Raw genomic sequence first — 22,625 nt, forward strand, 5'->3', positions numbered from 1 at the left:
AATATCACTCAGCTATTTAAAAGAACACATTTGAATCAAGAAACCCAGAGAGTGCCAAACTGGAGCCTATTATACAGAGTGAAGTAAGTCAGAAAGAAAAACATCAATACAGTTTATTAATGCATATATATGGAATTTAGAAAGATGGTAACAATAACCCCATATGTGACACAGCAAAACAGACACAGATATAAACAACAGACTTTTTGACTCTGTGGGAAAAGGTGAGGGGGGGATAATTTGAGAGAACAGCATTGAAATATGTATATTGCCATATGTGAAACATGACCAGTTCAAGTTCAATGCATGAAACAGGGCACTCAAAGCTGGTGCACTGGGACAACCCAGAGGGATGGGATGGGGAGGGAGATGGGAGGGGTGTTCAGGATAGGGGGCACATATATACACATGGCTGATTCATGTGAATGTATGGCAAAAATCACAATATTGTAATTAGCCTCCAATTAAAATAAATAGATTGATTTAAAAATTAATCAAAACTGACTTTGTCCTTGGACACTTATAAATTAATGGAAATGCTGAATCAAAAATAAAACATGATTATATATACTGGAAATAACAAAAATATATGCAGCTAAGATTGAGCCTGTAGGATTATTACTATTTAATAATGTTTAAATAACGTCAATATAGGTACATTGTACTCAAGGACACTCTACATATTCAGGTACAGTGCTGGGAGGGTCTGGAAAATCCCATAACTTTTCCTGCTTCAAGATTATCCTTCAGCTTAAAGCTGGAGCCGCCACTGGCTAAACTAAGCCTGAAGCATCTACAACACACACAAAGAAGAGATCAGAGAAGGCATTTTATTTGTTAAACAAAAGCATCCAACAGGTTGTAGTTTTCACCAAATATATGTTCAGTTCAGTTCAGTCGCTCAGTCATGTCCAACTCTTTGCGACCCCATGAATCGCAGCATGCCAAGCCTCCCTGTTCATCACCATCTCCCAGAGTTCACTCAGACTCATGTCCATCGAGTCCGTGATGCCATCCAGCCATCTTATCCTCGGTCGTCCCTTTCTCCTCCTGCCCCCAATCCCTCCCAGCATCAGAGTCTTTTTTAAAACCAGTGTTTCACTTACCGGAGTGATGAAAACCACATCCCAAAGCAGCTTTGCAACAGCAGAAGGAAAATGAGAACTGCCATCCCAGCAAGACACGATATTCCTGTTTCCATCCAGAGCAGAGCAGTCACTGCAATTGCCTGCAGTGGCCCCACCCACAGATAGTGCAAGAACATCGTTACCTTAAAGAAAAAGATAAGCCTTTTAAGGATATTATAAAAAACAACACAAGTAAGGACACAGTATAGAAATAATATGCTTGTAAATGGAGCCTGGTAGGCTGCAGTCCATGGTGTCGCTAAGAGTTGGACACGACTGAGCAACTTCACTTTCACTTTTTACTTTCATGCATGGGGAGAAGGAAATGGCAACCCACTCTAGTGTTTTTGCCTGGAGAATCCCAGGGACAGGGAAGTCTGGTGGGCTGGCATCTGTGGGGTCGCACAGAGTCAGACAGCAGCAGCAACAAAGAAGACACAGGAACCAAAACAGAAATGATCACAGTGGGTTTTAAACCTGCTAAAGCAGAAATCCACACATCCACCCCAGATGACACTGTTCTGGGGCAGCACAGGACCAGCCAGAGAGAATCCAACCAGCAGCACTGGGAGGAAGATCTGAATTTTATCCACAACACAGATGAGCTCAGGGTTTCCCCAAACTCTCTTTGTTCCAAAATTCAGCCACCATCTCCCCAGGAGAGCCTATATTATGGTACCTCCTACTTTCTCCAGTAATTACTTAAGTATTTACCTCCCTGACAGGCTGTGGCTTTTGAGGGGCAAAAACTAAGCCTAATTTATCCCTGAAACTGAGTAGAAGTCTTACTTCATGGTTTATGAATGAATAATTGAAGAAATGGTCTAGTGCAGTACAGTTCTGACCAAGAGCTATGATGCCCAGGGTAATATGATCTATTCATAAAGTAAGTGGGAAAAAGAGTACAGAGGGATGACAGAGAGGAGGTTGTGTCTGGCTGAGGACCATCCACTTGGCATTATTCCTCACAGGCTCCCTATACAGCAGGCACTAAACAGGGAAAGAACAACCCCTGCCCACCAGGCCTTCATCATCCAGAGGAGGAGGAAGACAGCCCAGCAATACCAACACCATGTGCCAAGATGAGCTACAGCAGGAGGACCCCTAGGGACACTAACCAAGCTGGGAAAGAATCCTGCTGCCTGTCTATTATTAGAAAAACAAAATTCTCATCCACAGGACAACACACATTGTTACATCTAAGTTGCACACAGAAGAAATGAGACTTGGATAAAAAGGACCCTTGTCTTAGGTGCTCAACAGAACCCTGGCTGACACCAAACACTGGCACCTGGCATCCCAATAAGCTACACTAAGTAAGAAGGATGGGAAATGGAAGAGGATCCCTCAGGGGCAGCTCACCTGATCAAACCTGTTCACATCGTTGGACAGCAGGTTGACTATCTGTCCTGTGGTGGTCTTCCCCATGGCCGAGCTACTCAGACGAAGTACCTAGTGAGAGAAAGATACAGAGAATTGGATTGCTAAGGTGATACCAAGTCAATCTTCAGTTCAGTTCAGTTGTTCAGTCGTATCCGACTCTTTGCAACCCCATGAATCGCCGCATGCCAGGCCTCCCTGTCCATCACCAACTCCCAGAGTTCACCCAGACTCATGTCCATTGAGTCAGTTATGCCATCCAGCCATCTCATCCTCTGTCATCCCCTTTTCCTCCTGCCCCCAATCCCTCCCAGCATCAGAGTCTTTTCCAATGAGTCAACTCTTCGCATGAGGTGGCCAAAGTACTGGAGTTTCAGTTTCAGCATCATTCCCTCCAAAGAAATCCCAGGGCTGATCTCCTTCAGAATGGACTGGTTGGATCTCCTTGCAGTCCAAGGGACTCTCAAGAGTCTTCTCCAACACCACAGTTCAAAAGCATCAGTTCTTTGGCATTCAGCTTTCTTCATAGTCCAACTCTCACATCCATACATGACCACTGGAAAAACCATAGCCTTGACTAGATGGACCTTTGTTGGCAAAGTAATGTCTCTGCTTTTGAATATGCTGTCTAGGTTGGTCATAACTTTTCTTCCAAGGAGTAACAACATAGCAAAATGGAGTGTGTTTTCATGGGGTCTTGAGCAGTCCTAGGACAGAGAGGGTGACCCCAAACAGCAGGGTTCTAGGGACCTACATTCATCCTTTGTCTCCTCAATGTGGCAGCAGCCCCGCCCACAAGAACAACAAGGGAGGAGCAGGAGGTAGAAGCAAAATCCCCCATCCTGCTTCTCAATGAACTTGAACCTGCCTGAAGGATAAAGGGATGTTGATTTAGACTTAATAACAAACCAAAATAAATTTAAGCCAAACTAGATGAGAGTGGAAAGGCTACCTTAAAGAAAGAAATTCGAGGACTTGGACAGACTATAAATCTGGAATCGATTATTAATTCTGTGTGTGATCTCATTTAAACACTTTGGGCTTAGTTTACTCATTCTGAAATGAGTGAGTATAATGTTCAAAACACTGTTCCTGTGAGGAACCTCTGTTCTTAATGCCAGTCTACTGACTTTACAAAAAACACAGCCTCTGCTACAAATTCCTTTATTTGTTAAGAAAAATGCCCTAGAGATCTGAGGAACCTGAACAGACACCATGAGCTGCTTTAAAGACCACCAATTGGATCCAAATAGAGTCTCATGGTTCACAAAACGTTTTCACTTAGTCCTCAGGTTAAACAGAAAAATCAGTGATAAAGTGGGAATTTAAAACAAAGTAGCTGCCATAGAAGAGAGTATGGTTCTTCTTCAAAAAACTAAACACAAAATTAGCATATAATACAGCAATTCCACTGCTGGGAATATACTTAAAAGAACTGAATGTATGAACTTGAACAGATATTTATACACTTGTGTTCAGAGCAGCAATGATCACAATAGCCAAAAGGTAGAAACAACCCAAATGTTCAATAACAGATGAATGGATACAGAGAATGCTGTATATACGTATAATGGAATATTATTCAGTTGTAAAATGGAATTAAATTTGACACCTGCTTCACCATCAATGAACCCTTAAGACATTGTGCTACATGACATAAACAAGACACAAAATGACAAATATTTTACAGTTCCATTTACATGGGACACCAAGTCAAATTCAAAGGTTGAAGTAGAATGGTGATGGCTGGTAGGGGTGGGGGTGGGGTGGCTGGAGAATTAATGTTTATTGGATGGATAGGATCACTTTGTGAAGATGAAATTCTGGAGATGGAGAGCAGTGTTGTTTCCTCAACAATGTAAATGCTCCTAATGTCACTAAATTGTTGTTGTTCAGTCACTAAGTCATGCCCAACTCTTTGCAATGCCGTGGACTGCAGCACACCAGTCTCCTCAGTCTTCCACTATCTCCTGAAGTTTGCTCAAATTCATGTCCATTGAGTCAGTGAAGGTATCTAAACATCTCATCTTCTGTCACCCCTGTCTCTTTTGCCTTCAGTCTTTCCCAACATCAGGGTCTGTTCCAATGAGTCAGCTCTTCATGTCACTAATGTCACTAAACAATGTTCCCCAATTTAGTTAAAATTGTAAATTTTATGTTGTACATATTTTATAATAATTTTAAAATCAATGACCAAAAGCCAAAAGTAACTTTACCAAATTTGTACAAATGACAAATCATTTTATTTATGACACATCCCACAAGATCATTCAAAGTTCAGCTAAAAAGAGCCTAAAATTTTCCCAAAGGTGACATTCCAAAGTGTTAGTGGGAAGAGGAAGAAAAACAGGTGGACAATGGCTCACCTGTGCAGCAAAAAGGAGCTTTGACTGAACCATGACCTCACACCTAACTGAAGGTTTTCACAGTGCAGTTCTGGTGAAATTTCACACATACTTATGGGAGTTAAGCACGACCTAGAAAGACAAATATCTATCTAACTTGTGGAGAAATCTGAGTACTCATCTCCTAAACAGTGAAAGGTGCAAGAAAATAACAAATATATGATGGGGGACAATGAAGAACCCTGGCTAGAGTGTGCAGTCACCACTGCCATTTCCATGTCACCCAGGAGGAAACCAGCTCTTGTGCCAAACACACACAGTGAGATGCCAGGGGCCCTGGATTCATACAGCACTGAGATTAACAAGAATCTGCTCAAAGAAAGATGAGGAGAAGACACTTTACCTTTTTTTTTTTTAGGTTTTTTGTTTTTTTTTTTTTTTTAATTTTACTTTACTTTACAATGCTGTATTGGTTTTGCCATACATCAACATGAATCCGCCACGGGTATACTACCCAAAGCAATCTACAGATTCAATGCAATCCCTATTAAGCTACCAGAGGTATTTTTCACAGAGCTAGGACACTTTACCTTTTGCCAAGAAAAACATTCCCAAGAAACAGAAGCTCTAGATAAGCAGCATAAGTAGCAACTAGGTAAAAAAAGTGATAATTTCAATTTAAATTGTTTGGCTTTAGCTTTTGATTAGGATTTTATCTTTTGATAAAAATTATATGTATTAAGGTGGACAACATGATTATTTTTAAAAATATACATTGGGAAATTATCTCTGTAGTAAAACCAATTAACATATTCACACTTTATGTAGTTACCATTTTGTGTGTCTCCTGTGAACACTTAGGTCTTCCCTTTTGACTCAGCTGATAAAGAATATGCCTGCAACACGGGAGACCTGGGTTCGATCCCTGGGTTGGAAAGATCCCCTGGAGAAGGAAAGGCTACCCACTCCAGTATTCTGGCCTGGAGAATTCCATGAACTACATAGTCCATGAGGTCGGAAAGAGTCGGACACAACTGAGCAACTTTCACTTTCACACTTGCACTTGAGAACACTTCAGATCTACTCTCACAGAAACATTTAAGTATATAATACAATTAAATGAGGATTTTTTAAAGCAAATAACCCAGGGCAACAAGATACTGAGAAACAAGTTTACACAGAGCCTTTCAACAGTTGACATGGTGTATCTGTGGCAATTTCTTTGTAAAGACACCTGAAATCCTAATTCCTTTTACACTAGCTAAGATCAGGGTAAGCTATGAAATAGTTGTATGCCATTTCTCAATATAAAAATCACTGAACACATCAAATCAGGTCTTATTAAAACTTCTATAATGCATACCAAAGAGAAAAAGGAAACATAGTATTATGAAGATAACTTGAAAGAACAGCAACAAATTCTCTCCCAAATTACTAAAGACAATGGAAATTTTCAAGTTTTATCCAAAATAGACAATTATTGTCTTTAATGCCAATAAAACAATCATAACTATAGCATATAGTGAGTCTGTATTTAGCCTGAGTTATATTTATATTTTTCTTTAGTTAACACAGTTGTACTGAATGTGATTAAATGGGCCATTGAAAAATATAATCATTCCCTTTATCAAATCCATTCTGTTCAAGATTTAATTTTATGGATCCAATCCTGAAGTTCACTTTTAAATACAGCTTTGAAGGTTTTAATGAACAACAACAACAAAATTTCCAGAAACACCACTATGAGAATTAGGCATAAAAACATTGAAAATCAATGGGATACCTTTGATACTTTAATTTTTTATTAGTTTTATTACAGATTTAGTGGATATTATGCAACAGTGGATATTATGTGGCTAAAAGTTATAAAAGGTAGCCCTGATCCAATCTCAATAGAAAACTTTTTATTATATATTAGAAAAGCAACAAAAAAAACTTGACTTGGTGCAAATACCAAGCTTCTCCAGTAAAGTACAAATGATCCCAGTTACAAAATTTTTAGTTTACAGAGAACTTTCCCTAAATGTTCCTGATCCTTCACGGGAGGTACGCACTGTGGAACCGAGTGACACTTACCTTGCAGTAGATCATATGGCACACAGCTACTCTCAGCCTCATCCCCACACGCTGAATGTGATAGAAGTACAAGTGGTGCAGGACAGCCCACACGAGCACGCAGGTGCTCAGCCCTGCTGCGTAGCCGTAGGCTTCGTGCAAAGTGGCAGAATCCGTGCGATTGGAGTTTTCAACATAATTAATCATTTTCCCCAAAAATATGGGCTGAACGACTCTGGTGCCTTCCTAAAAGGAAAAAAAAAGGCTTAATTAGAAATGCAAGCTCTACCAGTTTTCTTAACACAAGCTTTACTTTTACTATTAGAGTATTAAAAGGGCATTTTGGCAAAATACTACATTTATGATTCACCTGAAAAGAAAATATCTATCTCCTGTTAGACAAGCAGACAGTAGTTTTAACCTTAAGCCAAAATTTTACATTCACAGACAATGAAGCCTTAGTACTTCATACTCACTACACTCTAGAAGTTCAATAAATACTACAACCAGTGCTTTAGAATGCATTTGGCAAAATACCAAGTTATTCTTAGGGTGCTGGTGCTACATCGCTTCAGTCACATCCAACTCTTTGTGACCCTGTGGACTGTAGCCCACGAGGCTCCTCTGTCCATGGGATTTCCCAGGCAAGAATACTGGAGTGGGGCCATTTCCTTCTTCAGGGAATCTTCCTCACCCAGGGATCAAACCTGTGTCTCTTTATGAACCCTGCATTGGCAGGCAGGTTCTTTATCACTAGCACCAGGAAAAGGGTAAGAAATTTGCTTCCATACAAACAAGCTCTGCTGGCAGTCCATCCCTGTCCCCCTGTTCTTTCAACATCTCAGCCTAACAGAAAGTCAAATTGGTTCATGTATGGGAGACACACTCTTATCACCTTAAGAATCTTTATGAACTGAGACACTGGGACAAACACATTCACTTGTACCCACCCCAAACTTCACACATCAGCACAACAAGAAAATAGAGCCCAGACTCTGTTGGAACATCACAAAGAAACCAGACTGGGGAGGTTCTCAGGGTCTCAGCCCCGAGGGACACTGTGTCAATATGTGTCTACCCTCTAGAAGCTGGGCTGTTCCTTGGAATCAAGCTAAAAAATAATTTTTGTCCACGGTTTGCCATCAGCCACTTATTGAAGGTGCTGGTTTGGAAGAAATGTTACCAATCATCTCTTCCCTAAGACAAAAGTTAAAATCCTAAACCAGTGAGGTGGGGGACACTGAGCCTTCTCCCTTGAGTAAGACTTAGGGAAAGCAATTTTCTTTCCCAAAACTAAAGGTAGAAAAATGCAACACTTGCTCACCCTGCCAAATGGCCACTCCACGCCACAACCTACTTCTTCCCTCTAGTCACCCCTTGAAGGTCCCCTTCTCTCCCATCAAAGAAAACCAAACACTCAACACAAATCCAAGTCATCAGAAGTAAATGCCATGACCCTCAACATCATTTCCTCCACAGACTTCTCAAAAGACAAAATGTCAAAACTTTGGAAATCTTTCAGGAACTTGACTTTGGAGCAAGCTTTTCCTTTTAAGCAATCCTTCCTTATTAACACAGACAGGATAAGCAACTGACAGGTTTTCCTTGATAGCGCTCTTCTGTCTGTCTGAGGTTGTGGAAAGGATATACAAGAGGAAGGGAAGGAGAATCCCAAACACAAACAAAACTAACAAACATTTTCTGCTCAACAAACTAGTGTCTGATGAGGATATATAGAGAAAGTTGTGCCCATTCCTCAAATGGATATAACATTAAACCCCGACATCCCTGTCTTGTTCTGCACCCACAGGTTCATGGTCTACACCAACTGCCTCACCTTCCTCAAGGTAATAGAAAGCTTCATCTATTACAGAGAAGAAATCACTGTTAAGCTAAAGAATTATGCATAGGATGATCAGATCAGAGTAAGAGGATCCATTCTCAAGAACACAAAGTTTCACTGTTACATTTCCAGAAAGCCCTATCATTCACCCCTAGAGATTCTAAGAGCTTATGGATTGTACACTGTAAAACAGACTTTGTATAGACTTCACTGAGACAGAAATATGTAGGCTCACACAGAGAAACAAGAATATCAGCCCAGGTATGGCCGAGGGCAGTCCGGTGCTGCAGCCTGCAAACCTGGGGCTCTCCATCAGAAGCCCAACACTAACACCTGCCATCCCAAACAGTCCTAAAACATGATTTTCTTAGGAAATCATTGTTGCCTGTTACTCAGCTCTCCTTTTGACCCTGATACTGTTCTAATTACAGTAAGAGTAATGTCACCCACCAAAGAGAAAATGATAGATGCCAAAAATTCACCAAAAAGTAGTATAAAATAAAGATACCTCATTACTATCTGATTGGATTTTTTCTGCCAAGAGATAGTATTTAATAACCCAGTTGAGCAGATAGCCTCATTAATGAGTAATACCATGGACTTTCCTGGTGATCCAGTTGTTGAGAATCTGGTTGCAAATGCAGGGGACACAGGTTCCATCTCTGGTCAGAGAAAATCCCACATGCCGTGGAGCAACTAAGCCTGTGCACCACAGCTACTGAGCCCATGTGCGCTGACTACTGGAGCCATCACACCTAGAGCCTGTGCTCCGCAACAAGAGAAACCACTGCAGTGAGAAGCCCGCACACTGTAACCAGAGAAAAGCCCTTGCTCAGCAGTGAAGACCCAGTGCAATAAAAATTTAAAAAAAAAAGAGTAAGGCCAGTGGTGAAAGACAGGGAAGCCTGGCATGCTGCAGTCCCTGGGGTGGCAGACACCGACACGACTGAGCGACTGAACAAGAAATGCCAGCCCTGGCTCAGAGCTTCCACTCCTCTGTCTGCTCTTTTTTAAAATCTTGTTTATTTATTTATCTTCGACTCCGCTGGCTCTTCGTTGACACACACGGACTCTTCCTTGCTGTGTGGGCCTTCTCTCGTTGCAGTGAGTGAGGGCTACTCTCTAGTTGTAGCGGCCGTGCTTCTGGTTTTGCTGGCTTCTCTTTTTTGCAGAGCAGAGGCTCTAGAGCACACAGGCTTCCGTAGTTGCACCAAGTGGGCTCCGTAGTTGCACCAAGTGGGCTCCGTAGTTGCAGCTGATAGGCCCCAGGGCATGTGGGATCTTAGTTCCTGGACCAGGGGTCAAACCCATGTCCACTGCACTGGCAGGAAAATTCTTAACCACTGACCACTAGGGAAGTCCCTCCTCTGTTCTTGATCCTAATCCTCAACGAGTAAGAAATAAAACAATTGAGAAAATGTTCATTAGCAAACTTGAAACTAACCAAATGAAAACCTTCTGGATAGCAGGAACAATATCAAAAATTGTTCCCATAAAGCCTTCATCTTTGACACCAACCTATAACCCATGAATAGCCTTCCCACAAAACAACTGGGAACATTGTTCTTCTTCCTTCACAAGAATTCTGCATCACTGTGAAACTGTAAAAGATATTTAAAACAGTCCAATATAATACCACAACAATCATTTCAAAGTTCTACGAGAGTCTCAGAGTCTCTGAGGCAGACATCCCTTGGTGGAGTCCTTGTTAGTTACCTCCTGTAAGCACTTGACATTCCGGCTCACCTCTTGCTTCTTAGGGGAACTTACAGTTTCCCCACTACATTTCCACACTACTTAAAGTGTTTCTGGCCCAATTCTACCATCTTCAAGAAAAACTGAATAACTCCCTGAGATGGCCCAAGCCAACACCTTGAATACCATCTCCAGCTAAAGAAAGGTTGGTAGGGACACATATGAGAAGTTAATAGGAAAAGCAGCTAAAATTAAAATGGCTGGGTTTGTTACGGAGATTTAAGTATTCTCCATTGACAAGATTGTTCTGTGATTTAGAGACATCCTTCTCTTTTTGGTACTGGGAGGAAGACACCTTTACAAATGGAGATTTCCTTCATCAATGTAAATGTCCCTCACAGAAGGGTGACTTCTGCTCTGTCTTTGCAGTTTCTCCTGTGTCTATTTCTCAAAAAAAAAAAAATCAGCTAAAAATAATCTTTGTGTCAAAAATGCACATTCTCAGGTGACACTTTCTACTACCCTTCAATCATATTCAATGTTTGTAGTTTTGAAATATTTGTAACACCTACAGGAAAAAAAAAAAAAACTCTGTAGGAAGCAGGTGACAGAGGAGCACAGAGCTATTGTCAGAAAAACATATCTTGACTCTGAGTCTCAGTGGAGGCTGTGGGAGGAGAGGAAGCCTCAGGAGAGAATGCAGAGAACACTGGCCTGGGAGTCCGAACACTGGGCTTCAGAAACCAGGTCGGCCACCTGCGAGTCACATGACCCTAAGCCCATCATGTGCGCACCTGCCCTCCAGGTCTTTGTTTACCTCGAGGAACTGTGGGACAACTAAGAGCCACAACAGCTCCAAGTACTCAAAAACCAACACTAAAAACCAAGTGTAAGCTATGATCATTGTTATGATACAGAAGTCCTGGGAAGAGACCTGCTCTATTAATGGCAGAGGCTGGTTTCACAAAGGGCTTGGAAAACTCAGTGCTGCTCACAGGCCACCATGCAGAACAACTCTTGAGAAAAGTCATTTATAAAAGCCAACATTTCTGGATAGCAATTAAAAGTTTCACTTCTAAGCAGATTTTTTTTTTAATTTTTAACCATTATGAATGCAACCTTTAAAAAAGAGGCACCTACTTCCCTGACTTCTAAAGGAAAATGGAATAAGGGAGGAGTGGGGAGAATGAGTGAAATAGGTGATAGAGATTAGAAGATATAATCTTTTAGTCAAAAAAATAGTGAGATGTGATGTACAACATGGGAAATACAGTCAATAATATTGGAATAACTTTGTATGGTGACAGAGGGCAACTAGACTTGCAGTGATCATTTTATAATGTATACAAACATTGAATCACTATGCTATATACCTAAAACTAATATGTCAATTATACTTCATTTTTTTTATTTTTAATGGGAATAAAACCTTTTTTATGCTTTTTTAAAAATGAATCCACAGGTCATCACTGTGGATATCACTAACAACTAATGGCTAATGCTATGATCTCAAGATCCAGCAGGGTGCACACAGCAGGTCTGCTCTGCAGGTCCCCTTCTGCTTGGCTCAGTGCCCCCTCCTCCTCTCCCTTGCTGTGTGGACTTCGGTGGTTGCTCTCAGCCCACAGTAACTTTGCCACCAAAGCCTCCACTTTGCCACTTTTCAGACTCCTGCATTGAGCAGACTCAAGGGACACTTGGAAGAAGGGTTGGGAAATAAATGCAAAAGCCCAATACAGCTCTTGGGGAACCAGCCCTGAGTCAAGGCACAAAACCCGCTGTGAGACTCAAAGGATTCTGTTTACCCCCTGCCCATAAGCTGAGCTCCAAAGTGAATATTTACACAAACATGTGCCTCCTTCAGCCTCCACCTAGACCAGAGACCATCAGCAAAAGTAGCCTTGGACAAACAAGTGACTGGACAAGGCCAGGCCCTTTCTAATGTTCCTGGGAACAGGACATAAACCCTGGTCACTCCGTCCCTCTCAGGGAAAGGGACTGGGTGAACCCACTCTGGTTCTCTGAGGTCATCCCACTTACACACCAGCAGGTGGAGACCTCGCCTCTTAGAGGGAAGCTCTGATGACCTGGAGAGGTGTTCTCTGTGTCTCTAGTCCAGGAAGAGACTTCAGGCCCCTCCTCCCTACCCTGAGGGCCCTGGGCAGGCAGAGACCTGTCCTCCCCACCCACATTCCCCTTGGAGGTGTACAAAGCAGGGGGCCAGACATGCTGAGAACTCGATGCCTGTTCTAATTAGGGGTGACCTGTAAATGCCCTAGGTTCAATATTCAGCCTGGTACTTGTTTCCCCAAGCATTACAGTCACTCCTCAATTCTCACAGGACAGAGGTTCACATACCTTGAAATTCTAACCCCAAAATCCTCGCCCTGGACTAGCATGGCCCTGCCTCTTCCCACTGATGCTGCCAGGGATACCTGCATTATGGTTGGTCAGAGCACTGTCTGGGAACCACAGATAATCCATGAGTCATCCTGTGCACCAGAGGAATTAAAAAAAGGCTGGAGGTCACAAAATAAATGTGTTCATGTTTTAGAGAATCCTGAGCTGAGTTTAGATCTTCCACCATATAAAATAAAAAGCCACTTAGGGACGGTAATGAGGGGAAAGGTGGTTTCTTAAAGGGTTGCTGGGTCCATCTGAACACAGCATGCTGCTGCTGCTAATGTCAACATCCTAGTCACTTCTGGCACCCAGGGTACATGGTCACCTGGAACCTACCCTCAATTACAATCCCCAATCTGACTTCCTGCTCTAGGAAGTTCTTAGCATCTTATTAACTTCAGGCCACGTTCAGGATGCATGTGTCTTGAGACCTGTAGACAAAGCTCTCAAGATAAGTCTTCCTGGGAATTCCCTGATGGTCCCATGGTTAAGATGCTTTGCTTTTATTCCATGGCCGAAGTTAAATCCCTGGTTGCAGAACTAAGATCCCATAATCCACACAGTCAAAAAGAATGTTTAAATAATTTTTTTAAATGAGCATTTCTGACACTGGACAAGCTATGAGTCATTGAGATGGTCAGGATGGTAAGTCAGAGTGCCTGAGACATAATGTCCCTCTGTCCTTTATGCTTTGTGAGACCATGGGCACATTATGGAATTACGTAGCACTCAGTGTCCTCTATTCTAAAACCAGGATAATACTAAGTCAGGAAGGTGGACTCCTCCAGCTCCATTTCTTCTTTCTCAAGACTGCTTTGGCTTTTCAGGGTATTTTGTATTTCCATATTAATTGTGAAAATTTTTGTTCTAGTTCTATGAAAAATGTCATTGGTAATTTGATAGGGATCACATTGAATCTGTAGATTACATTTGGTAGTATAGTCATTTTCACAATATTGATTCTTCCTACCCAGAAACATGGAATCTCTCTCCAGCTCTCGTCTAGTTTGGCTCAAATTTATTTTGGTTTGTTCTTAAGTCTAAATCATCATCCCTTTATCCTTCTGGAAGGTTCAAGTTCATTGAGAAGCAGGATGGGGGATTTTGCCCCTTTGTTGTTCTTGTGGGCGGGGCTGCCACCACATTGAGGAGACAAAGGGTAAATGCAGGTCCCTAGAACCCTGCTGTTCAGGGTCACCCTCTCCAGCTGTTTAAGTCATCTTTGAGTTCCTTCATTAGTGTCTTATAATTTTCTATGTACAGTTCTTTCATCTCCTTAGGTAAATTTATTTCTAGATATTTCTCTTTTTTGCAATGGTAAATGGGATTGATTCTATAATTTCTCTGATTTTTCATTGTTAGTATATAGAAATGCAAGTGATTTCTGTGTATCAATTTTGTATCCTGCAACTTTGCTAAATTCACTGATTAGCTCTAGTAATTTTCTGATACTATCTTCAGGGTTTTCTATACAGTGTCATGTCATCTGCAGTGAGAGCTTTACTTTTTCTTTTCTGATCTGAATTATTTTTATTTCTTTTTCTTCTCTGATTGCTGTAGCTAGGACCCCCAGAACTATGTTGAATAATAATAATATGGTGAATAATAACAATAACAAGACACCCTTGTCTTGTTCCTGATCTTAGGGGGAATGCTTTCAGTTTTTCACCATTGAGAATAATGTTTGCTGTAGGCTTATCATATATGGCTTTTACTATGTTTAGGTAGGTTCCTTCTATGCCCATTTTTTGAAGAGTTTTAATCATAAATAGGTGCTGAATTTTGTCAAAGGCTTTTTCTGCATCTATTGAGATGATCATATGGTTTTTATTTTTCAATTTGTTTATATAGTATATCACATTGATTTATTTGCATATGTTGAAGAATCCTTGCATTCCTGAAATAAACTCAACTTGATCATGGTGTATGAGCATTTTGATGTGTTGCTGAATTCTGTTTGCTAAAATTTTGTTGAGGATTTTTGCATCTATGTTCATCAGTGATATTGGCCTGTAGTTTTCTTTTTTGTGTTGTTTTTGTCTGGTATTGGTATCAGGGTGATGGTGGCCTCATAGAATGAGTTTGGAAGTGTTCCTTCCTCTGTAATTTTTTTAAAGAGTTTTAGAAGGATAGGCATTAGCTCTTCTCTAAATGTTGATAGAATTCTCTTGTGGAGGCATCTGGTCCCGGGCTTTTGTTTTGGGGGAGATTTTTGATCACAGCTTCAATTTCAGTGCTTGTAATTGGGTTGTTCATAATTTCTATTTCTTCCTGGTTCAGTCTTGGAAGATTGAACTTTTCTAAGGATCTGTCCATTTCTTCCAAGTTATCCATTTTATTGCCATATAGTTATTCATAATAGTCTCTTATAATCCTTTGTATCTCTGTATCCTCTGTTGTAACCTCTCCTTTTTCATTTCTAATTTTGTTGATTTGATTCTTTTTTTCTTGATGAGTCTGGCTAAAGGCTTGTCAATTTTGTTTATCTTCTCAAACAACCAGCTTTTAGTTTTATTAATCTTTACTATTTTTTCTTTCATTTCTTTTTCATGCATTTCTGCTCAGATCTTTATGATTTCTTTCCTTCTACTAATTTGGGGATTTTCTTGTTCTTCTTTTTCCAGTTGTTTTAGGTGTAAAGTTAGGTTGTCTATTCAATGTTTCTTGAGGTGGGATTATATTGCTATAAACTTCCCTCTTAGAACTGCTTTGGCTGCATCCCATAGGTTTTGGGTTGTTGTGTTTTCATTGTTATTTGTTTCTAGAAATTTTTTATTTCTCTTTTGATTTCTTCAGTAACCTGTTGGTTATTTAGAAACGTATTGTTTAATCTCCATGTCTTTGTGTTTCTTAGAGATTTTTCTCTTGTAATTGATATCTAGTCTCATAGCATTGTGGTCAGAGAAAACGCTTGATATGATTTCAATTTTCTTAAATTTACTGAGGTTTGATTTGTGACACAAGATGTGGTCTATCCTGGAGAATATTCCATGTGCACTTGAGAAGAAGGTGTATTCTTCTGCATTCAGATGGCATGTCCTGAAGATATCAATAACACTCATCTCATCTAATGTATCATTTAAGACTTGTGCTTCCTTATTAATTTTGTTTTGATTATCTGTCCATTGATGTGAGTGGGGGGTTAAAGTCTCCTACTATGATTGTGTTACTGTCAATTTCTCCTATTATGTCTGTTAGCATTTGTCTTATGTATTGAGGTACTCCCATGTTGGGTGCACAGATATTCACATTCATGTCTTCCTCTTGGATTGATCCCTTGATCATTATGCAGAAACCTTCCTTATCTCTTGTAATCTTCCTTTTAAGGTCTATTTTGCCTGATATGAGGATTGCTACTCCAGCATTCTTTTGCTTCTCATTTGCATGGAACATATTTTTCCATCCTCTCACTTTCAGTCTATATGTGTCTTTGGGGCTGAAGTGGGTTTCTTGTAGACAGCATATATATGGGTCTTGTTTTTGTATCCGTTCAGCCAGTCTGTGTCTTTTGGTTGGAACATTTAATCCATTTAAAGTAATTATTGATATATATGTTCTTTTTGCCATTCTCTTAACTGTTTGGGGATGAGTTTGTAGATCTTCTTTCTTCTCATGTATTTCTTGACTATATAAGTCTCTTTAACATTTTTGTAAAGCTGGTTTGGTGGTACAGAATTCTCTTAACTTTTGCTTGTCTGAAAAGCTTTTGATTCCTCCATCAGTTTTGAATGAGATTCTTGCTGGGTACAGTAATCTTGCCTGTAGATTTTTCCCTTTCAGTACTTTAAATATATCCTGCCATTCCCTTCTGGCCTGCAGAGTTTCTGCTGAAAGATCAGCTGTTAAGTGTATGGGGTTTCCCTTGTACATTACTTGCTGCTTCTCCCTTGTTGCTTTTAATAGTCTTTATTTGTGTTTAGTCTTTGTTAGTTTGATTAATATGTGTCTTGGCATGTTTCTCCTTGGATTTATCCTGTATGGGACTCTTTGTGCCTCTTGGACTTGATTGACTGTTTCCTTTTCCATGTTTGGGAAATTTTCAACTATAATCTCTTCAAAAACATTTTCATACCCTTTCTTTATCTCTTCTTCTGGGACCCCTATACTTTGAATGTTGGTGGGTTTGATATTGTACCAGAGGTCTCTGAGGCTATCCTCAGTTCTTTTCATTCTTTTTACTTTATTCTGCTCTTCAGAAGTTATTTCCACCATTTTATCTTCCAGCACACAGATTCATTCTTCTGCTTCACATATTGATTCCTTCTAGAGTATTTATAATTTCAGTATTTGTGTTGTTTGTCTCTGTATGATTATTCTTCAATTCTTCTTCTGCTGCTGCTAAGTCACTTCTGCTGCTAAGTCACTTCAGTCATGTCCGACTCTGTGTGACCCCATAGATGGCAGCCCACCAGGCTACCCCATCCCTGGGATCTTTGTTAATTGATTCTTGCAGTTTCTCCATTTTGTTTTCAAGGATGTTTATCATCTTTACTATCATTATTCTGAATTCTTTCTCAGGTAGCTTGTCTATTTCCTCTTCATTTATTTGGACTTCTTTTTTTTCTAGTTTGTTCCTTCATTTGTGTAGTATTTCTCTGCCTTTTCACTTTTTTTAACTTATTGTATTTGAGGTTTCCTTTTCCCAGGCTTCAAGGTTGAATTATTCCTTCCTTCTGTTCTCTGTCCTCCTAAGGTTGGTCCAGTGGTTTGTGTAAGCTTCGTATAGGGTGAGATTTATGCTAAGTTTTTGTTTGTTTGTTTGTTTTTCCTCTGATGGGCAAGGATGAGTGAGGTGGTAATCTTGTCTGCTGATGATTATGTTTGTATGCTTTTTTGTTGTTGTTGTTTAAATGAGGCATCCTGCACACGGTGCTACTGGTGGTTGGGTGATGCTGGGTCTATTCAAGTGATTTCCTTTGTGTGAGTTCTCACTATTTGATACTCCCTCGGGTTAGTTCTCTGGTAGACTAGGGTCGTGGAGTCAGTGCTCCCATTCCAAAGGTTCAGGGCTTGATCTCGAGTTTTGCGTGGATCTATATATTCTTTTCCACTGGTCAGGTACTCCTGTCCACTCTCAGCTGGTGTTCTGCATGCACTTCTGTGTCTGAAGGTGTATTCCTGATGTATCGTGGAGAGAGATGTACTCCAGGTCCACCTACTCCTCCGTCGTCTTATTATCCGCTACTAGTACTTCTAATACTACAGAAGACGAGCCCCACATTTACCAGATCCTCAACTTCCCACTCCTCTGTCATGACTACCCAACAACCAACCTCCTGAAAGAGGTTGATCTACCAGTTGCACCTTCCTAGATCCCCAGCAGGCAGTATTACTGGGGCTGGACAACTTTGAAATCAACACTCCATCCTGCCCTCACAAGGCACCTCAGTATCTCAGTGGTCAATGCCCTCTCAAAGGTGGCACTCCACCCCACAAACCTGTCCCCACTCTCTGACACAATGGTTAACCCATCCGTGTCATCAAGGACTCCATCTCCCAAGACCACTCAGTCACCTGTGAGCTGACAGACTCTCTGGTCACTCCAACTGTGTGGGGCAGACTTCATCTACTCTGCTGCCTGCTGCCCACAGTGCCCTTTGGTACAACACAACCTTTAAACAAGAGCCACACCCCCAACTCTAAACCACCTGGCCCACCCCCTTTATCCCCAACACAATGGACTTATGACAACTCACCACCTTCTCCACCCTTTTCATATCACCTGTATCTTCCATCCCTTCTGCTCTCACACACTCACAGGCCACCCATGTCCCTACGGCAGCACTAAGGGACCACTGAGAGCACGAGCCACCAAGTGGGTCTGCAGCAGACATTGAGGCTCAGCCAGAATAGGTGGGCTGATGGCACTGTGTCCCCAGGGTGGAACTGTCTCTCTGGGGAATCTTGACCCGGGATCTTCAGGGTCATGAAGGTCACCAACCTCACTGCTTTCTGTCTCTGGTTTTCTACTACACATCCCCTCCTACACCTTCTGCCAATGCCAGGCTACCAGGAACCCTTTCATGCAGGAAACCACCCCACATCCAGGGACAGAAGCCAGCATGGATGGTGCATGGAGTCTCTGCAATTCAATGATGAAGCTGGAGCTCTTCATCACAGGGAGCTCTGTCCTGGGTGACCCAGCCTCAGCCTACAGGGAGGGAGGCAGCCCAGGGAAGGGTGTACTCTTGGGAGTTCTGGTAGCTCCAGCCCAAATGCAGGGCCTTGTGTTCAGTGTCACAGGAAGAGGAGAGGTGATGATTCCTTCTTAGAAAAGCATTTATCAGATGTGAACTGGGCAATTTAACAATTACTTGCTGAGCACCTATAAAATGTCTTATGTTATCCAGACTCTGGTCCAAGTTTACATCCTCCAAATCACATTTCTTGAGTTGTAGTATATTCTTTTGGTCAAGGATCACTTCCAGCATTTATGTTATTTACGGAGCATCAATAATATCCTAATATGGTATAAAATGTCTTTTCCTTCCACAACACTATATTTTAACCTGTTAAAAGGAAAAGAGTTAATCCCCAGAGGTCCAGTCCTTTAAGCATCTGTCCATTCTAAAGATAAACACAACTGCTGGGCTACATCATGATTTCCAGACATTTTATCCTCTAATCTTAAAATACTGGTCTCTCTCCCCACAGGTCCCATCCATCTCAGTACTGACCTGCATATAGTAAAAAGCAATGCACAGTATATAAAAGCTTTTACCTCAAGAAGTATAAAAATTCCCAAAACTAAATAGGATTTCCAGTGACACCTTAAGATTGCTTTCATTAAAGAAGGCTCCCGCACATCTTTCTCAGCTCTCAAAACTTCTTGATCCCAGTACCTGTGATGAGAAACAAAGTACAGTAAAGAACAATGTGTCCACCAGACAAAACAGGGAGGTGGCAGACTGCAGGAAAAGCCTTTACTACAGGGACTCTGTGGATGCCCCATAAATGCTGGCTAATTGCTCACTGGATGCCTGAAAGATGAGCGGTGTGGACCCTGAAGCACCAGAAAAACAGGCCTTGAGGGAAAAGTCTCAGTCTCAGGAAACAAATTCCTGCCAAGCCTTTGCTAAATTCACAGGGTCATGAGCAGCTCAGCAGAGCAGATACCCTCCTCCAGGGACCCCACCTTGAGGGACGGAGTTCAGCCTCCAGGGTCTTGGCTGCAGGTTCTCTCCACTTCCATAAATGCACAGAGAATATAGGCTCCCCAGCTTCCAAAGTGTGTTAAGCCCAGGGTTAGCCTGAGGGGGGTGAGTGTGCCATGTCAGGGAAAGGAGTCTCAGGAGAACCCAGAGGAAGGCAAAGCTCCCCACAACACAACTTTAGCCATCCGTGGAAATTCTCAGTCTTCCTCCCCTTCTCCTTCCTGCCTGTGCTCACCCTTGTAGTTCTTCTCCAAGGTTCTGGGAGCAATCTTCCGGAAGCACAGAGTACATGTCATCTTCTTCTAATCTTCGTTTGTAACCAATTTTAAACAAGGGGTTTAGCCAACTGTTAAAAATTAAGAGAAATGGAGAGTCACAGATATACAAATCACACATATCTAATTAAATTCTAACTCTTGAGCTTTGTAAAAAAAAGAAGAAGAAAGAGAGAAATGGAAAAGGAAGAATCAATATAGTGAAAATGAGTATACTACCCAAAGCAATCCACAGATTCAACACAATCCCTATTAAACTACCAATGGTATTTTTCACAGAACTAGGACAAATAATTTCAGAATGTGTATGGAAACACAAAAGACCTCAAATAGCCAAATCAATCTTGAGAAAGAAGAATGGAACTAGAGGAATCAGCCTGCCTCACTTCATACTACACTACAAAGCTACAGTCATCAAGACAGTATGGTACCGGCACAAAGACAGAAATATAGATCAATGGAACAAAATAGAAAGCCCAGAGATAAATCCATGCATCTATGGACAATTTATCTTTGATAAATGAGGCAAAAATATACAATAGAGAAAAGACAGTCTCTTCAACAAGTAGCGCTAGGAAAACTGGTAAACTACGACATAATTGGAGAAGGCAATGGCACCCCACTCCAGTACTCTTGCCTGGAAAAATCCCATGGACAGAGGAGCCTGGTAGGCTGCAGTCCATGGGGTTGCTAAGAGTCGGACATGACTGAGCAACTTCACTTTCACTTCGACATAAATTACAGCAATATCTCTATGATCCACCTCCCAGAGTAACAACAATAAACAAAAAGGACCTAATTACACTTTAAAAATTTTGCACAACAAAGTAAACTATAAGCAAGGTGAAATGACAGCCTTCAGAATGGGAGAAGGTAACAGCAAACAAAACAACTGACAAAGAATTAATCTTCATAGTATACAAGCAGTTCATACAGCTCAATATCAGAAAAACGAACAACCCAGTCAAAAAGTGAGCAAAAGACTTTTCTTGAAAGAAAACATACAGATGGTAATAAACACATGAAAATATGCTCAACATTACTGTTAGAAAAAGACAAATCAAAACCACCATGAGGTATCATCTCACATTGGTCTGAATGGCCATCATCAAAAAATTCTATAAACAATAAATGCTGGAGAGGGTGTGGAGAAAAGGGAACCTTCTTACACTGTTGGTGGGAATGCAAACTGGTACAGCCACTATTTTTGGAGAACAGTGTGGAGATTCCTTTAAAAACTGGAAATAGAACTGCCATTTTGAGTGAGTTAAATTGAGTGATGTCTCAGTCGTGTCCAACTCTTTGCGACCCCATGGACTGTAGCCTACCAGGCTTCTCTGTCCATGGGATTCTCCAGGCAAGAATACTGGAGTGGGTTGCCATTTCCTTCTCCAGGGGATCTTCCCAACCCAGGGATCGAACCCAGGTCTCCCGCATTGGAGGCACACACTTTGACCTCTGAGCCACCAGGGAAGCCCAGCAAATTGCCATATGACCTAGCAAATCCCACTGCTGGGCATACACCTCAAGGAAACCAGAATTGAAAGAGACACATGTACCCCAATGTTCATTGCAACACTGTTTACAATAGCTAGGACATGGAAGCAACCTAGATGTCCATCAGCAGATGAACGGATAAGGAAGTTATGGTACATATATACAGTGGAATATTACTCAGCTATGAAAAGGAACACATTTAAGTCAGTTCTGATGAGGTAGATGAACCTGGAGCCTATTATACAGAGTGAAGTAAGTCAGAAACAGAAAGCCAAATCCTGTGTATTAACACATATATATGGAATTTAGAAAGATGGTACCAATGATCCTGCATGCTGGGCAGCAAGGGAGATACAGATGTAAAGAACAGACTTTTGGACTCAGAGGGAAAAGGCAAGGGTGGGATGACTTGAGAGAATAGCATTGAAACATGTATACTATCATATGTAAAACAGATGGCCAGTGCAAATTCGATGTATGAAACAGGGCACCCAAAGCCAGTGCTCTGGGACAACCCAGAGGGATAGGGTGGGAAAAAATGTGGGAGGTGGGTTCAGGATCAGGGGGACACATGTATACCTGTAGCCAATTCATGTTGATGTATGGCAAAAACCACTATAATATTGTAAAGTAATTATCCTAAAGTAAATTAATTTAGAAAATAATTATATATGTGTTACACACACACACACATGTATACACCCTAATTCTATACAATGAGAGGCCCTGGAGTAATGACATACTGGTAGCAAAGAGCATTCTAGTCCTTAGATCTTGGGGTTCTGGTTTTTTTAACATACACAATTACATTTCCTTTCTTGTGGTGAGAATTTTTAAGGTCTAATCTCTTA

General features: G+C 41.2%; 1 protein-coding gene across 1 annotated transcript in view; it reads right to left on the minus strand.

Moving 5' to 3' along the window:
• LOC120883243 (multidrug resistance-associated protein 4-like) overlaps positions 1-20,398 on the minus strand; it is a 199,662-nt gene extending 179,264 nt beyond the window's left edge. Inside the window, 5 exon segments of the mRNA XM_040267272.1 lie at positions 1,107-1,270; positions 2,490-2,579; positions 6,929-7,153; positions 19,570-19,690; positions 20,238-20,398. Of these exon segments, the coding sequence (XP_040123206.1) occupies positions 1,107-1,270; positions 2,490-2,579; positions 6,929-7,153; positions 19,570-19,690; positions 20,238-20,398 (761 nt within the window).
• Between the last annotated feature and the right edge of the window lie 2,227 nt (positions 20,399-22,625).

Source organism: Oryx dammah, unplaced genomic scaffold (genome assembly GCF_014754425.2).
Source record: "Oryx dammah isolate SB20612 unplaced genomic scaffold, SCBI_Odam_1.1 HiC_scaffold_24, whole genome shotgun sequence".
Lineage (NCBI taxonomy): Eukaryota > Metazoa > Chordata > Mammalia > Artiodactyla > Bovidae > Oryx > Oryx dammah.